This window comes from Colletes gigas, unplaced genomic scaffold, assembly GCF_013123115.1.
Source record: "Colletes gigas isolate AHSC1104 unplaced genomic scaffold, ASM1312311v1 Colletes_gigas_Sc00030, whole genome shotgun sequence".
Classification (NCBI taxonomy): domain Eukaryota; kingdom Metazoa; phylum Arthropoda; class Insecta; order Hymenoptera; family Colletidae; genus Colletes; species Colletes gigas.
Window position 1 is genome coordinate 1,259,276 of NW_025106659.1, and position 16,552 is coordinate 1,275,827.

The 16,552-nt window shown below is 29.0% G+C and overlaps 2 protein-coding genes across 3 annotated transcripts in view; one reads left to right on the forward strand and one right to left on the reverse strand.

The window, feature by feature from the left end:
* The window catches only part of LOC122401937 (WW domain-containing adapter protein with coiled-coil homolog), a 55,254-nt gene that overhangs the window by 26,431 nt on the left and 12,271 nt on the right, over window positions 1-16,552 (forward strand). The window lies entirely within an intron of this gene.
* On the reverse strand, window positions 5,331-16,285 carry LOC122401924. Of its 2 annotated transcripts, XR_006259478.1 has the most exons (9): window positions 16,124-16,285; window positions 11,812-12,058; window positions 11,500-11,617; window positions 11,282-11,426; window positions 11,112-11,199; window positions 10,649-11,015; window positions 6,857-10,571; window positions 5,908-6,239; window positions 5,331-5,666 (listed from the first exon to the last, which is right to left on the reverse strand). XR_006259478.1 is itself a non-coding variant. In XM_043404350.1 (8 exons), exons 2-8 carry the CDS (start codon window positions 12,361-12,363, stop codon window positions 6,768-6,770), a joined length of 4,851 nt encoding a protein of 1,616 aa, XP_043260285.1. In that variant the 5' UTR covers window positions 12,364-12,392; window positions 16,124-16,285; the 3' UTR covers window positions 6,737-6,767. The 2 variants fall into 2 exon arrangements, 1 of the variants encoding a protein (XP_043260285.1); XM_043404350.1 differs by lacking the exons at window positions 5,331-5,666; window positions 5,908-6,239 and adding an exon at window positions 12,282-12,392 and having other exon boundaries at window positions 6,737-10,571.

The window sequence follows — 16,552 nt, forward strand, 5'->3', positions numbered from 1 at the left end:
AGTCTCTTTATCAAGCGTTCGACGTGTTGATAAAATTCATGGTAAATCAATTATAAAACTTTCTTTTTTGATAATTATTTTTGAACGAGAATTTTAATATCTTATTTGTGACTTTATATAGGACCAAATGCTATATAGTAGGAACTATATTTACATATTAAATTAGTAAAATCATTATTAAATAATTAAATACATTCTTAATAAATTTGTGTTTGATTTTAATTTAATCAAATTAGGTATCGCGGGTGCGAAGTTTGTCAGACATTACATTTCATTTTTTATTAATAATACGCAAACACATAATTGGTAAACTTTTTTGTTTTAAAACTTAACTATATTTTCGTTACATAGATTACATTACTGTGTCATTCTATTGGTTCAACTCGTTCCTACTAGTTATTTTTTTTAAGTTTTAATACTGTCTTGAACACATTTAACTGCACAAACTTTTCTATAGTGACTGATAGATGTTGTTTACTACTGTCGTCTAATTATTGAACTCTAATACAATAACTCTTGTGTCTACTGCAAAAACTGACGTTGCAAACAATATATGTGCACCAATCCTTATTTCTTAGGATACGAAAAAACATTTGCTCCGATGTGTACACTAGGATTGCGAATTCTTGAGATTGTAAGTTCTTATGCAACATTTTTTACAGACAAATACAGGGTGTTCGGCCAACCCTGGAAAAAATTTTAATGGGAGATTCTAGAGGCCAAAATAAGGCGAAAATGAAGAATATCAATTTGTTGATTGAGGCTTCGTTAAAAAGTTATTAACATTTATAGTGCCGCCTGTAGAACAGCAATCTGCGAACAGCTGCATACGCGTGATAGTGGTTCTCACTCACAAAACTGTAAGACTGTCGATACGTCAGTAAGTAGAGTTTCTCATGCTGAGTGAGAATCACCATCTACAGGCGGCAAAAATTTAATTTCATAGAAATTTTGAATTGCAAGTACGTGTATTATAAATAAATCATATTTGTACAGGATGTTCGACCCTCCTTGGGAAAAATTTTAATGGGAGATTCTAGAAGCCAAAATAAGACAAAAATCAAGAATACCAATTTGTTGATTGAGGCTTTATTAAAAAGTTATTAACGTTTAAATTTCCGCCTGTAGATAGTGATTCTCACTCAGCATGAGAAACTCTACTTAGTGACGTATTGACAGCCTCACAGTTTTCTGAATGAGAACCACTATCACGCGCACGCAGATAGCCGTTCTACAAGCTGAACTTTAAACGTTAAGAACTTTTTAACAAAGCCTCGATCAACAAATTAGTATTCTTGATTTTCGTCTTATTTTAGCTCCTAGAATCTCCCATTAAAATTTTTCCCAGGGGTGGCCGAAGACCCCATACATATAAAATTTATTTGTAACTTATTCTTGAGTATATAACCGCCACTGTATATATATATATATATAAACAACATGAAAGTGTATCATAATAAACAACTTTAAGTAACAGTTCTAAGGATATTCAATAATATTTAATGTATTATAGAAGAAAATGGAAAATTTTAACATTGATGATTTCTTAAAAAAAGAAGTTTTATTCTGTTTTTCAGTCTCTGCATTGTACATTACGAGTTATCTAATGTAATTTCATACTTCATGTAAGTTACATAAACCATATAAAATTACAAAATTTGACTGACACTAGCGTGTACAGAGTAATAATGTTAATAATAATACCTATGGTCATTTCTTCACATATAGCTGTTTAATGAAATATGATCACACATATCTCATTTCTCATACATAAAAATCATATTCTTATGATCCTAATGTTGTATTTGCAAATATAAACATTTTGAAAATTACAAACTACGAAATTATTTGATTTACATTATTTTCAAAATATTCCGGATTTTCCTTTTACGTATATTTTTAAACGCTTTGATTATACGATTGTATAAACATTTAATGATACAAAACATTATCAATAATTTAAGTACATGGAACAAATATTTTATTAGATAATTAATTAAATTAAAAGTCTACTATTTTATTTGAGTAAAAACGTTGTCAATTAATTACAGTAATGGAAGTATTGTTTTATTATCGCAAAATTACATTTTAGACAACTTATACATATATTTAATGTATAATATTTTAGGGAATATAACAATTTATTAATCAAACACAGGGCTTACTATTTTCTGCATAGTAGCTGCTTATTTTCAGTCCTACTTCTAAAATTTATCAATGTAATTTAATTCTCGAATAAGGTAATACGAAAAATAAGAATGTATGTATGAAAGGTAGGCATATAATAAACCAATGCACAAGTATAATATGCATAAATTATAATCTTCCTCATTCTTCAACGTTTGTTCCTTCTTTAAATAAAAAAAAACTTATATAATTACAATAATAAACGAACAGTATTATAGTTGTACATATCTGTTACCACTAACCAAAATGCCGGTTAACAACAAACTATTAAAATTTAGTTTGCATCTTAAAAACGAAAAGAAGTCTAGGCACTAATGGGTTAATTTTGTGAGATAAAATGTGTCATTTCATGTTTGTACAATCGAATTCCTATAAAAGTGTACAAATTTTCACACAACTGTTTACAATTATAATAGTCTAGTAATAATTGTAAAAAAATATGTTATGAGGAAACCAGATTTTCGGAAAATATTATGAAAGCTCTGTATCTACCTGCTTAAATTAAATGAGAAATCGTAACTAATTTTCCTTTGTGCAACATAAATATGTATGCTTTTGTATTATTCTATACACCGTTTACGTTTAATGACTTATTAATGTGTCTTTTGCAATAAGCAAATTTTGATAATGATGTCTCTTATATCCAGTTCTTAAATATTCCAACGAGAATACAGCTGTCTATAAAATACAAAAGGCTGTTCATGCCGCTATACTTACATCACTACTTATGAATCTCAGGATATAAAATAGTTTTTATTGCGCTTCTATAAAAATTATAGGCGAATAACTTTTTTTCATGGTTAAATTACGAGGTAATATTATATTTAAAAGTACTATCGAATACTGAAGGACATATATACTCAAGGTATTTTCATTATTTGAAAAAGTGTAATAGAAAAGTAATAATTTTATAGAATAACTTACAATTTAACTTATAAAATATCTAAAAATAATTCGAAAAATGAATTAAAGAAACAATTGTAACAAGATAATCACATGGATTGTCTATTAACTAAAAGTTAAATAATAAATAAGTAAGTTTAGTACTAAAAATGTTTTAATCTATAAAATATTACTAGTGTTGGCAAATAGCAAATGGAAGTAGTCAAAGTTTAAACAGTACTTATAAACATAAGGTACAGATGTTTGACTATTTAGTTTTCTTATAAATTGTATACAACGAATAGTTAACTTCACTGTTAATATGAAACTATACACTATTTCATATTTAATAACTAGATGGTAAACAATATTAACAATTTTATTACTAATAATAATTTACAAATACTGATAATTCTCTATCAAGGACTATTAGAAACCCCTGTATTTTAAAAAAAGTTGTGAGATTTTGTTAATAGAAAAAAGAATATCATCTATGTTAATATTATGCTTCATTTGCATTGATTGTTTAACTTTGATGTCGTTTAAAAACTAGTGCATAGTTTCATCAGTCAGTGATGAATTTTAATACGAACATAATATACTTATTTCTTGCCATTACTTCTACGTTATTACTTACATGAAATAAAGCTAAACCTCCGTAATAATTGCTCTAACAGTAGTACCTATTGTTAATTCAATCAGAATTTATTATAATTCTTATATAATAAAAGGCGAAACAGTAAAAATAATTGAATTCTAAAATGGTTTCTTGTTAATTGATGTTTAATATCACAATAAGTATGCAACATTTAATAGCATTGAATAATGTTATTCAACATATTCGATATTTTACGATTTAAATATCATGAATAAAAATAAATAAGAACGAATTATATAAGAAGATTTAGTTTCCGTAATGTTATATAGATACCAATGCACAAAAATTCATGAAATAAATTTTTGGTTTAATTACTAATTATTTCTATCAATTTAATAACCAATAATTAATTTTTGTGAAATTTTAACAGGTATTGCTTTTTTATCAAAGCTTGTAAGATTTGATAGTTGATATCAACATTATTTAATGCCGTTTGCTTTAAGAAAAAATTAAAAATCTAGAACCATAAAATATTTCTTTAAAACACTGCAGTCTAATGCACTTTCCCCACTTTGTTATGTAATTTAAATTAATTCAAAAAAATATTTGGCAATATATATCTTCTTTAATATTGTTATTTTAAAAAAATACTATGCTGCGTTCAGTCTAAAATAAATGTAAATAATGAATATAGCCTCAACATAATACTACAAATTACGTAATACGTAAATTAGATGCTTAAAATCGCTTGCGGCTTAATAATTTGTACCATTAAAAACCTAACAATAATCAGACAAAGTATAAATAAAATAACTAAAACTGTACAAAGAGTATACTTTAAACATTGTTGAAGAGATCAATAATACGCTTTCTTATATAAACTTTGTTTAAAAGCATACTTTGTTATGATTATTTACAGCTATGTGCATGACAAAGTTGAATACTTTAAAGGAATTGAACGATTTGAAACAATTAATCATGTGACATATAGGAAATAATTGAAGTATTCTACATACTTGTTCAAGAATTTCGCTTTGAAAATTCCAATTTTAATGGGTATACTTAATCACAGTATGTGTCTTTGTTTGCACTACAAATAGAAAATTTTTGCAAGACAAAACCCGTTATTTAAAAATTCTTTGGAGGTCATACATTACTAGAGGATACAATAATGCTTTTACGTATAATCTGTAATACCGTAGTCAACGACACTTTTAGTTTCAAGTCCAATAAGGTATACATATATTTCTTTATTAGCGATAATTGTACAATTTTAAGAGGTGAAATTATATTTTCGTATACACTAGTTGTGGTAACAAAATCTGACTTTTAATTTACAACAAAATGAATTATTATTTTCACAAAACAAATATCAAAAATATGATTACAAAGTTTTCAATATCTTTAGTATTAGATCGGATGAGTAAAATTCGTAATAAAACTTTCATCTCTTAAAATCACTTTCATATACAAATAAACAAATATAGGAAGAATTTATTGAAATTGAAAAGAAAAGTCTCGTAATCACAATATCATTATTAAAAGTATAATTATAATATAGTCTTCTTGCAACTGATGCTACAAATAAAATAATGTAATTTTTTTAAATTAGAACGTGTTATAATTCTGTAAATTTACTTTGCTGGATCAATAAAAATATGCAAAACTAATGTTTCATAATAATTATAGTAAATTAATCCTTATAATTTTAAGTCTAAAATTTGCACATATTATAACTGGTCGTTATCATGAAAACTTGGTGTTTATGGAGCTTGCAGTGTAAAAGACTAAACCCATGGACTGCACTGATTTAAATAATGTTCCTTTAGTAGTATTTCTCCATTCTATGAAGTTTATAAACCTTATAGAAATTTATTTGCAAATATATTTTAAATGCTCCTTTATATTAATGGGCAGGTAAGGCTTATTTTAGAAACATTGTACACATTTTACGTGTACTCACCTACCATATTTTTCCTCCTATTTGTATATATGAAACCTGTAAACAAAACGTAATTACTATAAAATAATTTTATATTAATATTTTATTTAAAAAAGAAAATAGTATATTTATAAAACATGCTAACAAGAATTGAGTATTACATTTAGTATACATTATTAAAAATTTCGAATAACTGAGCTTTCTTTTAACCAGAATTAATGGTAATTGTTTTTTTACTATTTTCTGTTGTAACTGAGAATCGTTTAGAAATTTATATGAATATACGAATTAGGCTTACCTGGTCAATATCAAATTTTTACAAACAAGATTTTGTGAATATTTGTATAAATTGTGTTTTAAGTTTTAACCTTGTTGAAAAATATAAGTATACAACACGTTATCACTTCTTGGCTTATTTAAATTCTAGCGATACTACAATTTTTAATTAGAAATATCAGCCTTAAATTGTAAACTCATATCAAACTAGTTCTACTATGTATAATTATACTTTTGTTCGTATAAAAGACTTTAACTATAATATAATTATAAGCTGCTCAAAATAGAGAAATAAAATCTTCCGTTGTTGATCTTCCGTGTAGATATTAGGAACTATTTGCCACTTTGAAGATTCTAATTTATGAAAGTACAAAACTGTATTGCTGATGCTTTTATTTACAGTAAATTATATACTTTCGACAAAAATTTCATTTCATTGAAATTTTTAATTGCAAGTATGTGTATTATAAATAAATCATATTTGTACAGGGTGTTCGACCCTCCTTGGGAAAAATTTTAATGGGAGATTCCAGAAGCCAAAATAAGACGAAAATCAAGAATACCAATTTGTTGATTGAGGCTTTATTAAAAAGTTATTAACGTTTAAATTTCCGCCTGTAGATAGTGATTCTCACTCAGTATGAGAAACTCTACTTAGTGACGTATTGACAGCCTCACAGTTTTCTGAATGAGAACCACTATCACGCGCACGCAGATAGCCGTTCTACAGGCGGAACTTTAAACGTTAATAACTTTTTAACAAAGCCTCGATCAACAAATTAGTATTCTTGATTTTCGTCTTATTTTAGCTCCTAGAATCTCCCATTAAAATTTTTCCCAGGGGTGGCCGAATACCCTGTATAAAATAATGACATACTTAAATTATATTAAATAAGAAATTAATATTTTAAATGAGCACCAATTTGCATTTAAAGCAAAACAAGATAAAAGAAGCATCAGAATAAATTTACCTTTCTTTGCGGAAACAAAATGTTTTTTTTGTGCTTCCTGCTGATTTATAGAACAAACAACCGTATTTGCTTCTAAAGTTGGCGGAAACTTTGTAGCCAATTTCCTTTTCTTCACGGGCGTTTCTTCATCCAGTGTTGGAACCATCTGTTTTTTAATAAACTTCGACGATTGCGCATCTATGTTTTGTAATGTCCATTTGATACCAGATTTAATGAGAATATTATTTGAAACTTCAGTTATATGTTTATCTGTGGTAAAATTCACTTTTGTAATATCCATGTCGACCTTTATATTCCTTTTAAAATATTTAAAGCAAGTCTTGCTACCTGGTGTATGTGGCTGTTCCACAGATCTATATAATACACTTGAATCTTCCCAGACGTTATCTTCCGTGTTGTGTTGAGGGTTCTCCAGTTTGGGATCTTCCTTGAAGATTGTATTCGTTGTAGAATCTCCGTGATAGTTTAGTAAAATTTGTTGCTTTCGTGGGGACATATTTCTCAACTGCTGAATACCTACACACTTCAATTGCTTGTAGATATTTCTAGATGTGCATAAAGTGTGAGGTGATTTTTTACGATATGACGTGTGAAATGATGATAGCGGCAATTCGCACGTGCTTTGAATATCCTTATGATTCAGAGGATTGATAACAGTCAGTTGTGAACACCTTAGGCTCACTTCATCCGAATTAGGTTCAACAACAGGCGATGGCATTTCTTCTTCTTTCTCCTCCTTCTTAATCTTCTTTTTATATCTCACTTTTCGCTTAGATGATCTAGATTGTGCGCTAACTTCTATTCTATGTTTCATAATATGATTTTGCTGTTCTTTACAATTATGTTGTATATTTTTCTGAATATTTCTTTGTTTCAAAGAATTTTCGCATTCTATAAATTCGTATTGTGAGGTTGCAACAGTGTTACATGGCATTAAATCTGCGGAAGACAACAAGTCAGAATCTGAAGGTTGTTTTGTCGCCAAAGGGCTTGTTCTAAGTTCCATATAAGTATGCTTATGCGATGACGAAAGATCATCTTGTTGACTTGTGCAATTCATTACAACATTTGATGAAACGTCATTGGAAATACACATTTCAGACGAAACACGATTTACCGAATCGCCGAAAGAACGAACTTCATTAATCGTATCTTCTTTTTGAAAAACGTAAGATTTTTCTATTACAGTATCGGTATTAAGTTTATCAACAGGACCAGAAAGACTGGATTTAGGAAGCGGTTCTTTTAGTTCGGAAGATATGTTATCCGAATTGGCTAAGATAGTTGGCTGATTGGAAAAAGAAGATATATCTTTAATTAACAAATGAAATTCAAGCGTTTCTTCCTTATTAGAATTTAATCCAAATCCAACTACATTCACACTACTGTCGATAGGATCGTTTTGATTATCCTTCTCTTTTTGTGGAAGCACATCATCTTTATTGTTTTTTCCAACTATAACCGTTTTCTTCGTATGAGAATTTAATTCCGAAATATTGCTATCTTTCACCGAAAAAATCTCTCCCTCGAAACTCTTTTTAATTAATCGCGGATTAACTGTTTGTACATTCGAATACATAAAATCGTTTGGAGAAGAATCCATATTTGTTAATTCGAAATCTAATAAAGAGTTTAATATTCCCATTGTTCCAAGACTACCTTCGGGTAATGGTGTTATAGAATTATCTGCGTCCGAAGTAATATTTTTTTCGCCCTTTTCATTTTTGCATATATGTTCAGCTTGCGAGAAAAATTCCGTAATACAATTCAACACATTATTTGAATTATCATAATTAATCGGCGAGATTAACGAGGATTGTGAATTTTCCAAAATTTCTTGCTCGTCTTCCATAGTCATATCTCCATTCAGAATGCTGTCTAAAATATCAATATTTTCGAATTCATCTATAAAATGTGTTTTTGCTTTATCGGTTTTCAATGAGGAATCATCTTGCAACATGGACTCGCAATGTAAGTTTTCGGTCCGATTCTCAGTACTTTTTATATCATATGGTAAAGATTCGCTTGTATGTGTTTGGTTATTTGTTATCATAGCAACTTTATGCCCACCTGTTTTCCGTGGCCGATCTGTTATAATTTCAAAACTTTCGCTGTTTTCCTCTTTAATGACCTGTTCAAATTCAGATTTAATGTGACTACAAACAAAACTTTCGAATAACTTATTTTCAGAAAAAGTGCTATGATCCTTTTCGTAGGAATGTAATTCCTTTGGTTGCGAAGATGAAATCGTTAGTTTTTTACAAATGTCTGAATCACATTTTCGCTGGTTTAGCACTCCGTTCGTTTCCTGGTTACCGCCCAGTGTCCAACCTAACGATGACTTTACAATCTGATCCCCGAAAACTGTAGTGGAAACTGTGCACGTGTCAGTGTTGCTTAAACACTCCGGTCGTTGTTTTTCTGCGTGCACAGTCATAATGTGTTCACCGATACGATTTAAAACGTCCATGCATTTGTCTAGATCGCTCAGCATGCACATTATATTTTTATCGGAAATTGATTTCTTATCCATAGTGTTATCGCGTACTGTAGTTTGCGTTGTATCCCCACTCTTTGTCGTATTAAATATACTAAAATTATGACAGAAAAAGGGTTTCACTTCAATTTTCTTACTGCAATCGCACGAGACCTTTTGCTTCACAGATTCCGTTATTTGCGAACTAGTATTCAGAAATCTAGAGTCAGGTAAACGAAAATCGTTTTGTACATTCTCAGATTCGTTTCGACAGTAAGCATCAGCTTCTGTCGCACCATAATCTGTACTTGTTGGTAACTCTTGCTTTATAGACTGTGTATTTATAATACTGTTTTGGCACTCTTTTGACAAGAGTATCGTTTCTATAGAACTTTCTGGTTGTGAAAATGATTCTTCCCCAAAATCCTTACTTAGAGTATTTATTTCGCTAGATTCATTGGCTGCGCTTCTAGAAAAAAGTGTATCTTGAGAAGACATATTCTGTTCTCTACTCTCCCTAAATAAGTTTAATATGGTTTTTGGTTCTTTAACATTTTGTCCAACTGGATTTAAAAGTTTCAATAAAGATAAAACTTTATTGTGTTGTATATCACTTTGCTTTAACGATAAAGTACAGATATCACATTGTTTATGCTGAAATGTGCATTTTAATTCTTTAGATCTTTTATTGCAAATGTAATCGTGTATATTCTGAGAATCAATATAATGAATATTATCTTGTAGTGGCTCTTGTTCTACCAAACTACAACAACTTTCTGTACTTTCGCTAACTTTATTGTCTGAAATTGGTAAATATTCTAAAAGGATTTTATTCACAGAACATTCTGAATTTTCTGTGCTATGGGCATCTGCAATTTCCACTAGATTTTTACACTTCACTTCATCAACTTGCTTTTCTACTTTATATTTTTTCCTCGTCATTTTTAACCATTCTAATTTTCTTTTAGACTTCTTTTTCTTGCTTTTATCTACTCGTAATGACTCATTTTCTTCGGTTAAATCGATTAATATTATTTCTCCGGGTTTTAGCTTCGATGTTTTTTTATATTTCTTAAATTTGTTGTTTTTTTTCGCAGGAAAAATTTTATTAGCAGATTTAGTGAAATTTACTTCATTTTGGATAGAATTACTATTTTGAACACAGTTCATTTCGCTTTTGTTTAATTCATAGTTTATAGTACATTCTTGAATATAATTTATACCACATGATGAAATAATCTATAAATGTAAAAATTGAAAAGTTAAAAGTAAAAGATATATCAAATGAATGACACGTTACAATATCTGGAAATTACCTGTGATTTCTGGAAATTTTTCAAATCTCCATTTCTTGTTAAATGAGAATCTTTGTGTGGAACAGACAGTGCATCTTCAAATGCTAAGAAATTATTACATGCTGTTTTTAAATCAAATACATTTGGTTGTAGTAACCAAAGTGTTTCATTTTCGTGTCCTGTGGGTGGTTTTGGTATGATCTTTAATAACTCGTCGCGCATTTTTGGCGTACATGGACCTAGGATCATTAAAGCCATCTTATTTACTTCTTTTTTCTCTTTAAGGTTTTCCTTCATTCTTTTCCATATTTTTAAAATAAGCAAATATCTGATGTAATCTATGTCTGTCAAAGATTTTACCCTTCTTTTTAAGTTTGTGATGCTTCTCCTAATATAAGACAAAATTTTGTATGAAATATGTTATGTAGAAAATATTTTTATATTGAATTGAATAATACGTGAAGAATATTAAATAGTTACGTACATAAATATGGGGTCGCATAGTTTAGTATATTTTTTAGTAATATGTTTAAGTTTAAGCAGCACTCTAAAGATATGCTTCTCTGAATTATCTGAAATGAAATTTAATATTACGTAAAAAATTTTATTCGTTTTATTATAATCTTTCATCACATATTCCTTATTTTAACATACCTAAATATATCCACAATGTTGAAAGAAGTTTTGCAATTACCGAGGAAGAATCTTTAGTGTGCCTAAAAGTTTTAAGCTCCATATCTATATATATTCCTAACAATACTGACATTGCATTTAAATATATATCACAATCACCAACATACTGTAAATAAATAATTAGTAAATTTTTAATACTCGTATAAAATACATTTTAAAGTAATAATTTTTGGTAGTACCTCTTTAATGTCATGCCAGTAAATATGAAAAAATGTTAAGGTACTATTTATATGATTCTTTAACTGTATCATATGGAGTGCTTTTTCACAGTATGTATTTATACTAGTTAAAATGTTCCTGAAACGTATAAATGTCCATTATATCTCAGTTATATATTAAAATGATACGAATAGTTTACGGATGAAAAGACCTCAAACTATGTACTCTCAATTTTTTTTTAACGATGTCTAGAACTTAACAAAAAATTTAAGCCCAATTCTTTTTACTTATATACTTTTCACTTTCGTTTTTGAAGAAAATAATGATCTTACTGTGTATAAAGGGAAATTAAACGCTGTAACAGCTGAGAGCTTCTACTTCCCACAGATGAACACATCACTTTATTAAATTTAATAAGCCATGGAAATATAACTTTGGGTGTCTTAACATCAATAGATCGACTATTAAAAAGTTCTTGATTTTCATAATTTCCGGATACATTTAGGCAATCATTGTGTATCCGTTCCAAGTTTACTTCATTTCTTTCAGCCATTGTTGTATCTTGATTATAACAGCTTTCTGTAAAAAGTATTAAAATTAAGATTATATCCAATTATCTTATACATATAAAATTATATGAGAGGTACGAAATATACATTGAATTCTAAATTACAAAATGTAATTCACAAATTTGTTTCACGTGGATTAATATTTTTATAACAATAGGTAGAGGAAGAATGTTCATTGGAAATATATTTATCTATTTATACCTCTCATGTTAGATTGTAACATTAATATTTACTACTTGAGGAATCATTATTTAATGAGTTGTCATTCAAGATAAAGGAACTGCTTATACCCATGTCCTGTGTAGGCTGAGTCATAATTGCCACTAAAAGTGAATCTAAAAATGCTAAAAACAAAACAAACATACTTGTAATATTCTAATATTATACATCAAATGATTTGTCAATTTTTAATATAGTACTGTCTAATAATTACATTCTAATATTTGGAGAATTATTTATAATAGCATTGACATTGCCAATTTCAACAATCTTGAAGTATATTAACTCTTTCCGGCACAGGATTTCAGATAATAAAATAGACCCATGTTGCATAGAAATTTTATTGCATTTTAAATTAAACAAAATTGGTATATTTTTATTAATAAAGGTATCACATAATGTAAAAACATAAAAAACATAAAAAAAGATTGTCGCAATAAACCTTCCGTTTGCAACAATTGATGAACCTGTATTGGCATGTTGAATGTTACCAACGCAAGTGAATACATTTGTAACATTTGTTAAAGATATTACCAACTGCTTTATGTAAATAAAATGAGCTATTTCAATATTTCAAGGTGGGACTAAAAATGTCCCACCATGCGTTACGGCGCATCAAAAAGGTGGAACACTTTTGATCCCACCGTGCCCCGAAGAGTTAAAGAAAGTTACCAAGAAAAACTATCTGTAAAATGTTCTTTTTCCACGCTCTCAATTTTGATGAAACACAGTTTGTAAAGCAGTTAAAAATAATGATTATGTATTTCTTTTTAATAACTGCAATTTAAGTTTAATATGAAAAGTTATCCTTCAAAGTTTCATACCCTGATACTATCTTGAAAACTATTGAAGATATCATTAAATTGTTTCAACTGATTCTTTATGGTTTTTCATGAAAAATAAATTGATAAAGAAATTGCTAGATTTAAAAAAAAAAAAACTTTCTTGTATTATAATATAGAAATTTTGAGAAATTATATCATTAAATTATAGTTTCATCAAAAATAATTATAACTCTTATGTTGGTTTTTGAGATATAATTATTAGAAACGGAGAAAGACTGTTGAAATTTATGAGGCTGATTCTATTGTGAATAATTTTTATCTTATTCAGCTTTTACACATAAGACAGTAACTTATGATTCAAAAATTATGTTACATCTATATCTACATGTGTTTATAAATTATTTATATTAATTCGTTAAACTCTATGTCCATCCATGGAAATAGTGTCAGATTGAAATAATATGTAAAAATATGTTTATACTCTTTTAATGGATTTTATTAAAACATATTAAATAAGAATGAGGTTTTCTGTTTGTTGTTGTTTGTTTATATACAAATACATTTTCTGTATTTACATGGTACCTAAATGAAAACAAAACTAGTTATAATTATGATGAAACTGAGAACACAGATTATATTTATAGTAATATTTTATTGCATCAGGAAACAAAACGTACAAAAAGTTATCAGTATATAAGTAATCATTATTAGGAACTTATGCTCTTGGACAAAAAGATAATACACGTATGCTATCTTTATTTGCTCTGAAACTACGTAAAATTTTTCAAATATAATAAATAGTACGTAAAGGTCATGACGCAAAAGAGAGAAACATGTTAAAAAACAAGAAATGGTAGCACATTTACAAAATCTCTAGATAAATTTATTCTACAAACACAATTTACATAAAAATTAGCAACGAGTATAACTGCCTTTATTCTCAATGACTTCAATCATTCGATTTGTTAATGATTTATACAGTTTTTTTATTGTTTCTTGGGATAATTTGTCCCATCCTTTTACGATGGATTCTTTTAATTCGTGAATATTCTGATATTGCCTTTCATTTTTGTATACGGCATGTGTTAATTCACCCCAACAATTCTCTATTATATTTAAATCGGGGGATTTGTAAAGTATGCTTTTACAATTTTAGCACGATACACGATTACTGTTCATTTTGCCATTAATGAAGTTTATATCAGTATTTCCTGTGTAACCAATTCCAGCCCAAAACATTATCCCACCACCATCCATTTGTCGTCATTCTTTCACAATTTCTTCCTTTTGTATGTCATAATAATAATACAAAAATCCACCAGAACCATCCAAATTAAATTTTTTCTCGTCCGTAAATAAAATTCTGTTCCATTTTCACTTCCAGTGAATTTTGGTCTTTGCGAATGCTACTCGTTCCTTCTTGTGTTGTTCTGTTAAGAGGAGTTTTTGTTTCATCTTCAGTCGTTGAATAAAGTTACACCTCTGAAGAACATGGCATACACTACAGATGTTCGCTCTAACACCTGATCGACAAATAATTTCACAAGATGTTAATGCCGAGTTTGATGCGACTCGTATAATGACCTGTTTGTCTTGTTCCGATAAAGATGGTGGCCTCTCTGAACTTTTTTTTTGCCATAATTTGCTGGATCTTTCAACAAATTATATATAACTTCTCTGCTTCTTTTCACAATTTTTGAAATTTGAGAAACATTCAAATTACGATTTTTCAGCTCAATGATCTCTCTAATCTCTTATTTCCATGACACATATCAACACCTGATCGTGTAATAAACAGCACCTGTTCACAACTGCTCAAGAGATCACGAACTACTGAATAATGTCAACAAAAAGTTCAGTGTGCTATCATTTCGCCCTCTGTGTTTACATGTTTTTTTTTTGCAAACTGCAAATATTAGCAAGATCGTTCTTATTTTCTAACGTGCTTCTTCCTCTTGCATTGTGACCCTTACTTACTATTTTTTACACTTGAGAAATTCTACGTAGTTTCTGAGCAATTAAAGATAGCACACATGTGTTATCTTTTTGTCTAGGAGTGTATACTGAATAAATATACAGCATAAAATATACTTATGGTAGAATAATATGTTTAAGTCAGTTATGTTTGAATGACAATATTGGCAGATGTAAATTAAATATATTTTGTATATTCTCATCTATATTTGGATATCAAACAAACATAAGGGAATTTCCAATATTTTTACAAAGAATAATTATTGATAATAAATACAAAACATAATGTTTGCAAAAGTATGGATCCTAAAACAAACTTATTTTTAAATTTGGTTTAAAATTTTCCATATTAACAAAGTAAATTTTGTTCTATAATATCAACAACAATAAACAGAAATTTAAAAAAGAAATGTTATTGTATGGAAAAGAAGAGACTAAATTATAATACTTACAAAACACTCCAATGCAGTTTGAAAAATATCATAAAAAGAAAAGATTTCCAACACTATTAACATTTGTAATAATTTCTGTCATAGAATAAAAAGAACGAATTCAATTCAGACAATCTAATATATTTGTTTAGACCTAATCATATTATTTTAATTTAGGTATGCAGAAACTAAAATATGAACTTCGATAATTTAAAATGTAAAATGTACATGTATTATCACTCATCATAATTGTGGTCAGTTTTATTTCATTAAGTACACTGTGTCAATACTTTTCTTTAGCACTGTATATGTAACAAAGTAAACACCGGGATGAGAAAGGGAACGCTACCTACTGTCCTTAGATCACATCCAGCGTGGTATACCGACCAAACAAAAGGATATAAAATCAGATTAATTAAACGATAATCAGGCACCCCGCGACACAATAATTGGCACAAAGTTCCGCATTCCCGCAATCGTTTGATACGATCGCGTATCGGTGTTTGAAACGCGTCATGCAGAAAATCTGGAGGTCTAATATTCAATAACAAACGTACGCAAATTTCCCTTGATCCGAACTTATTTCTGGAAGCGTGTCTAGAGCGCAGAGACCGAATGTCCCCCCACTCTTTTGGCTATTTTATATCGTATACTACTAGTACATACCCGCAACAAAATGAAGCTAAATGGGTACGACAGTCGCTGTTTTTTTGTCGTGTATTACCATTCTCATTGCTTCAGTTTTTCGTATTCGCAATAGCGCTCGGTCGCACGCGACGATATTTTACTGCGGCTTGCGCCGTCTGCTGTCGATGCACTCGAAACTTACGACAGTTCTTCGAAAATCGAGTGAACGCGATGCCTTGCAACGACGCTAAGGTAACGCCGCCCGTGACCGTAGCTTTCGGAGCATCGGTGCTAAAGCGTGAAAACAGGTACGGCCGCACCCTTTGGGGGACCCTAACGCAAAATCACAATTATCAAATAGAATTAAAATTATTCAAGTATTTTACTACGAATAGCTTTTGAATAATTATTATTCGAATAAAAAAACATTCATCTATTTGCTCTATTTAAATAATGCGGAAACTGGTA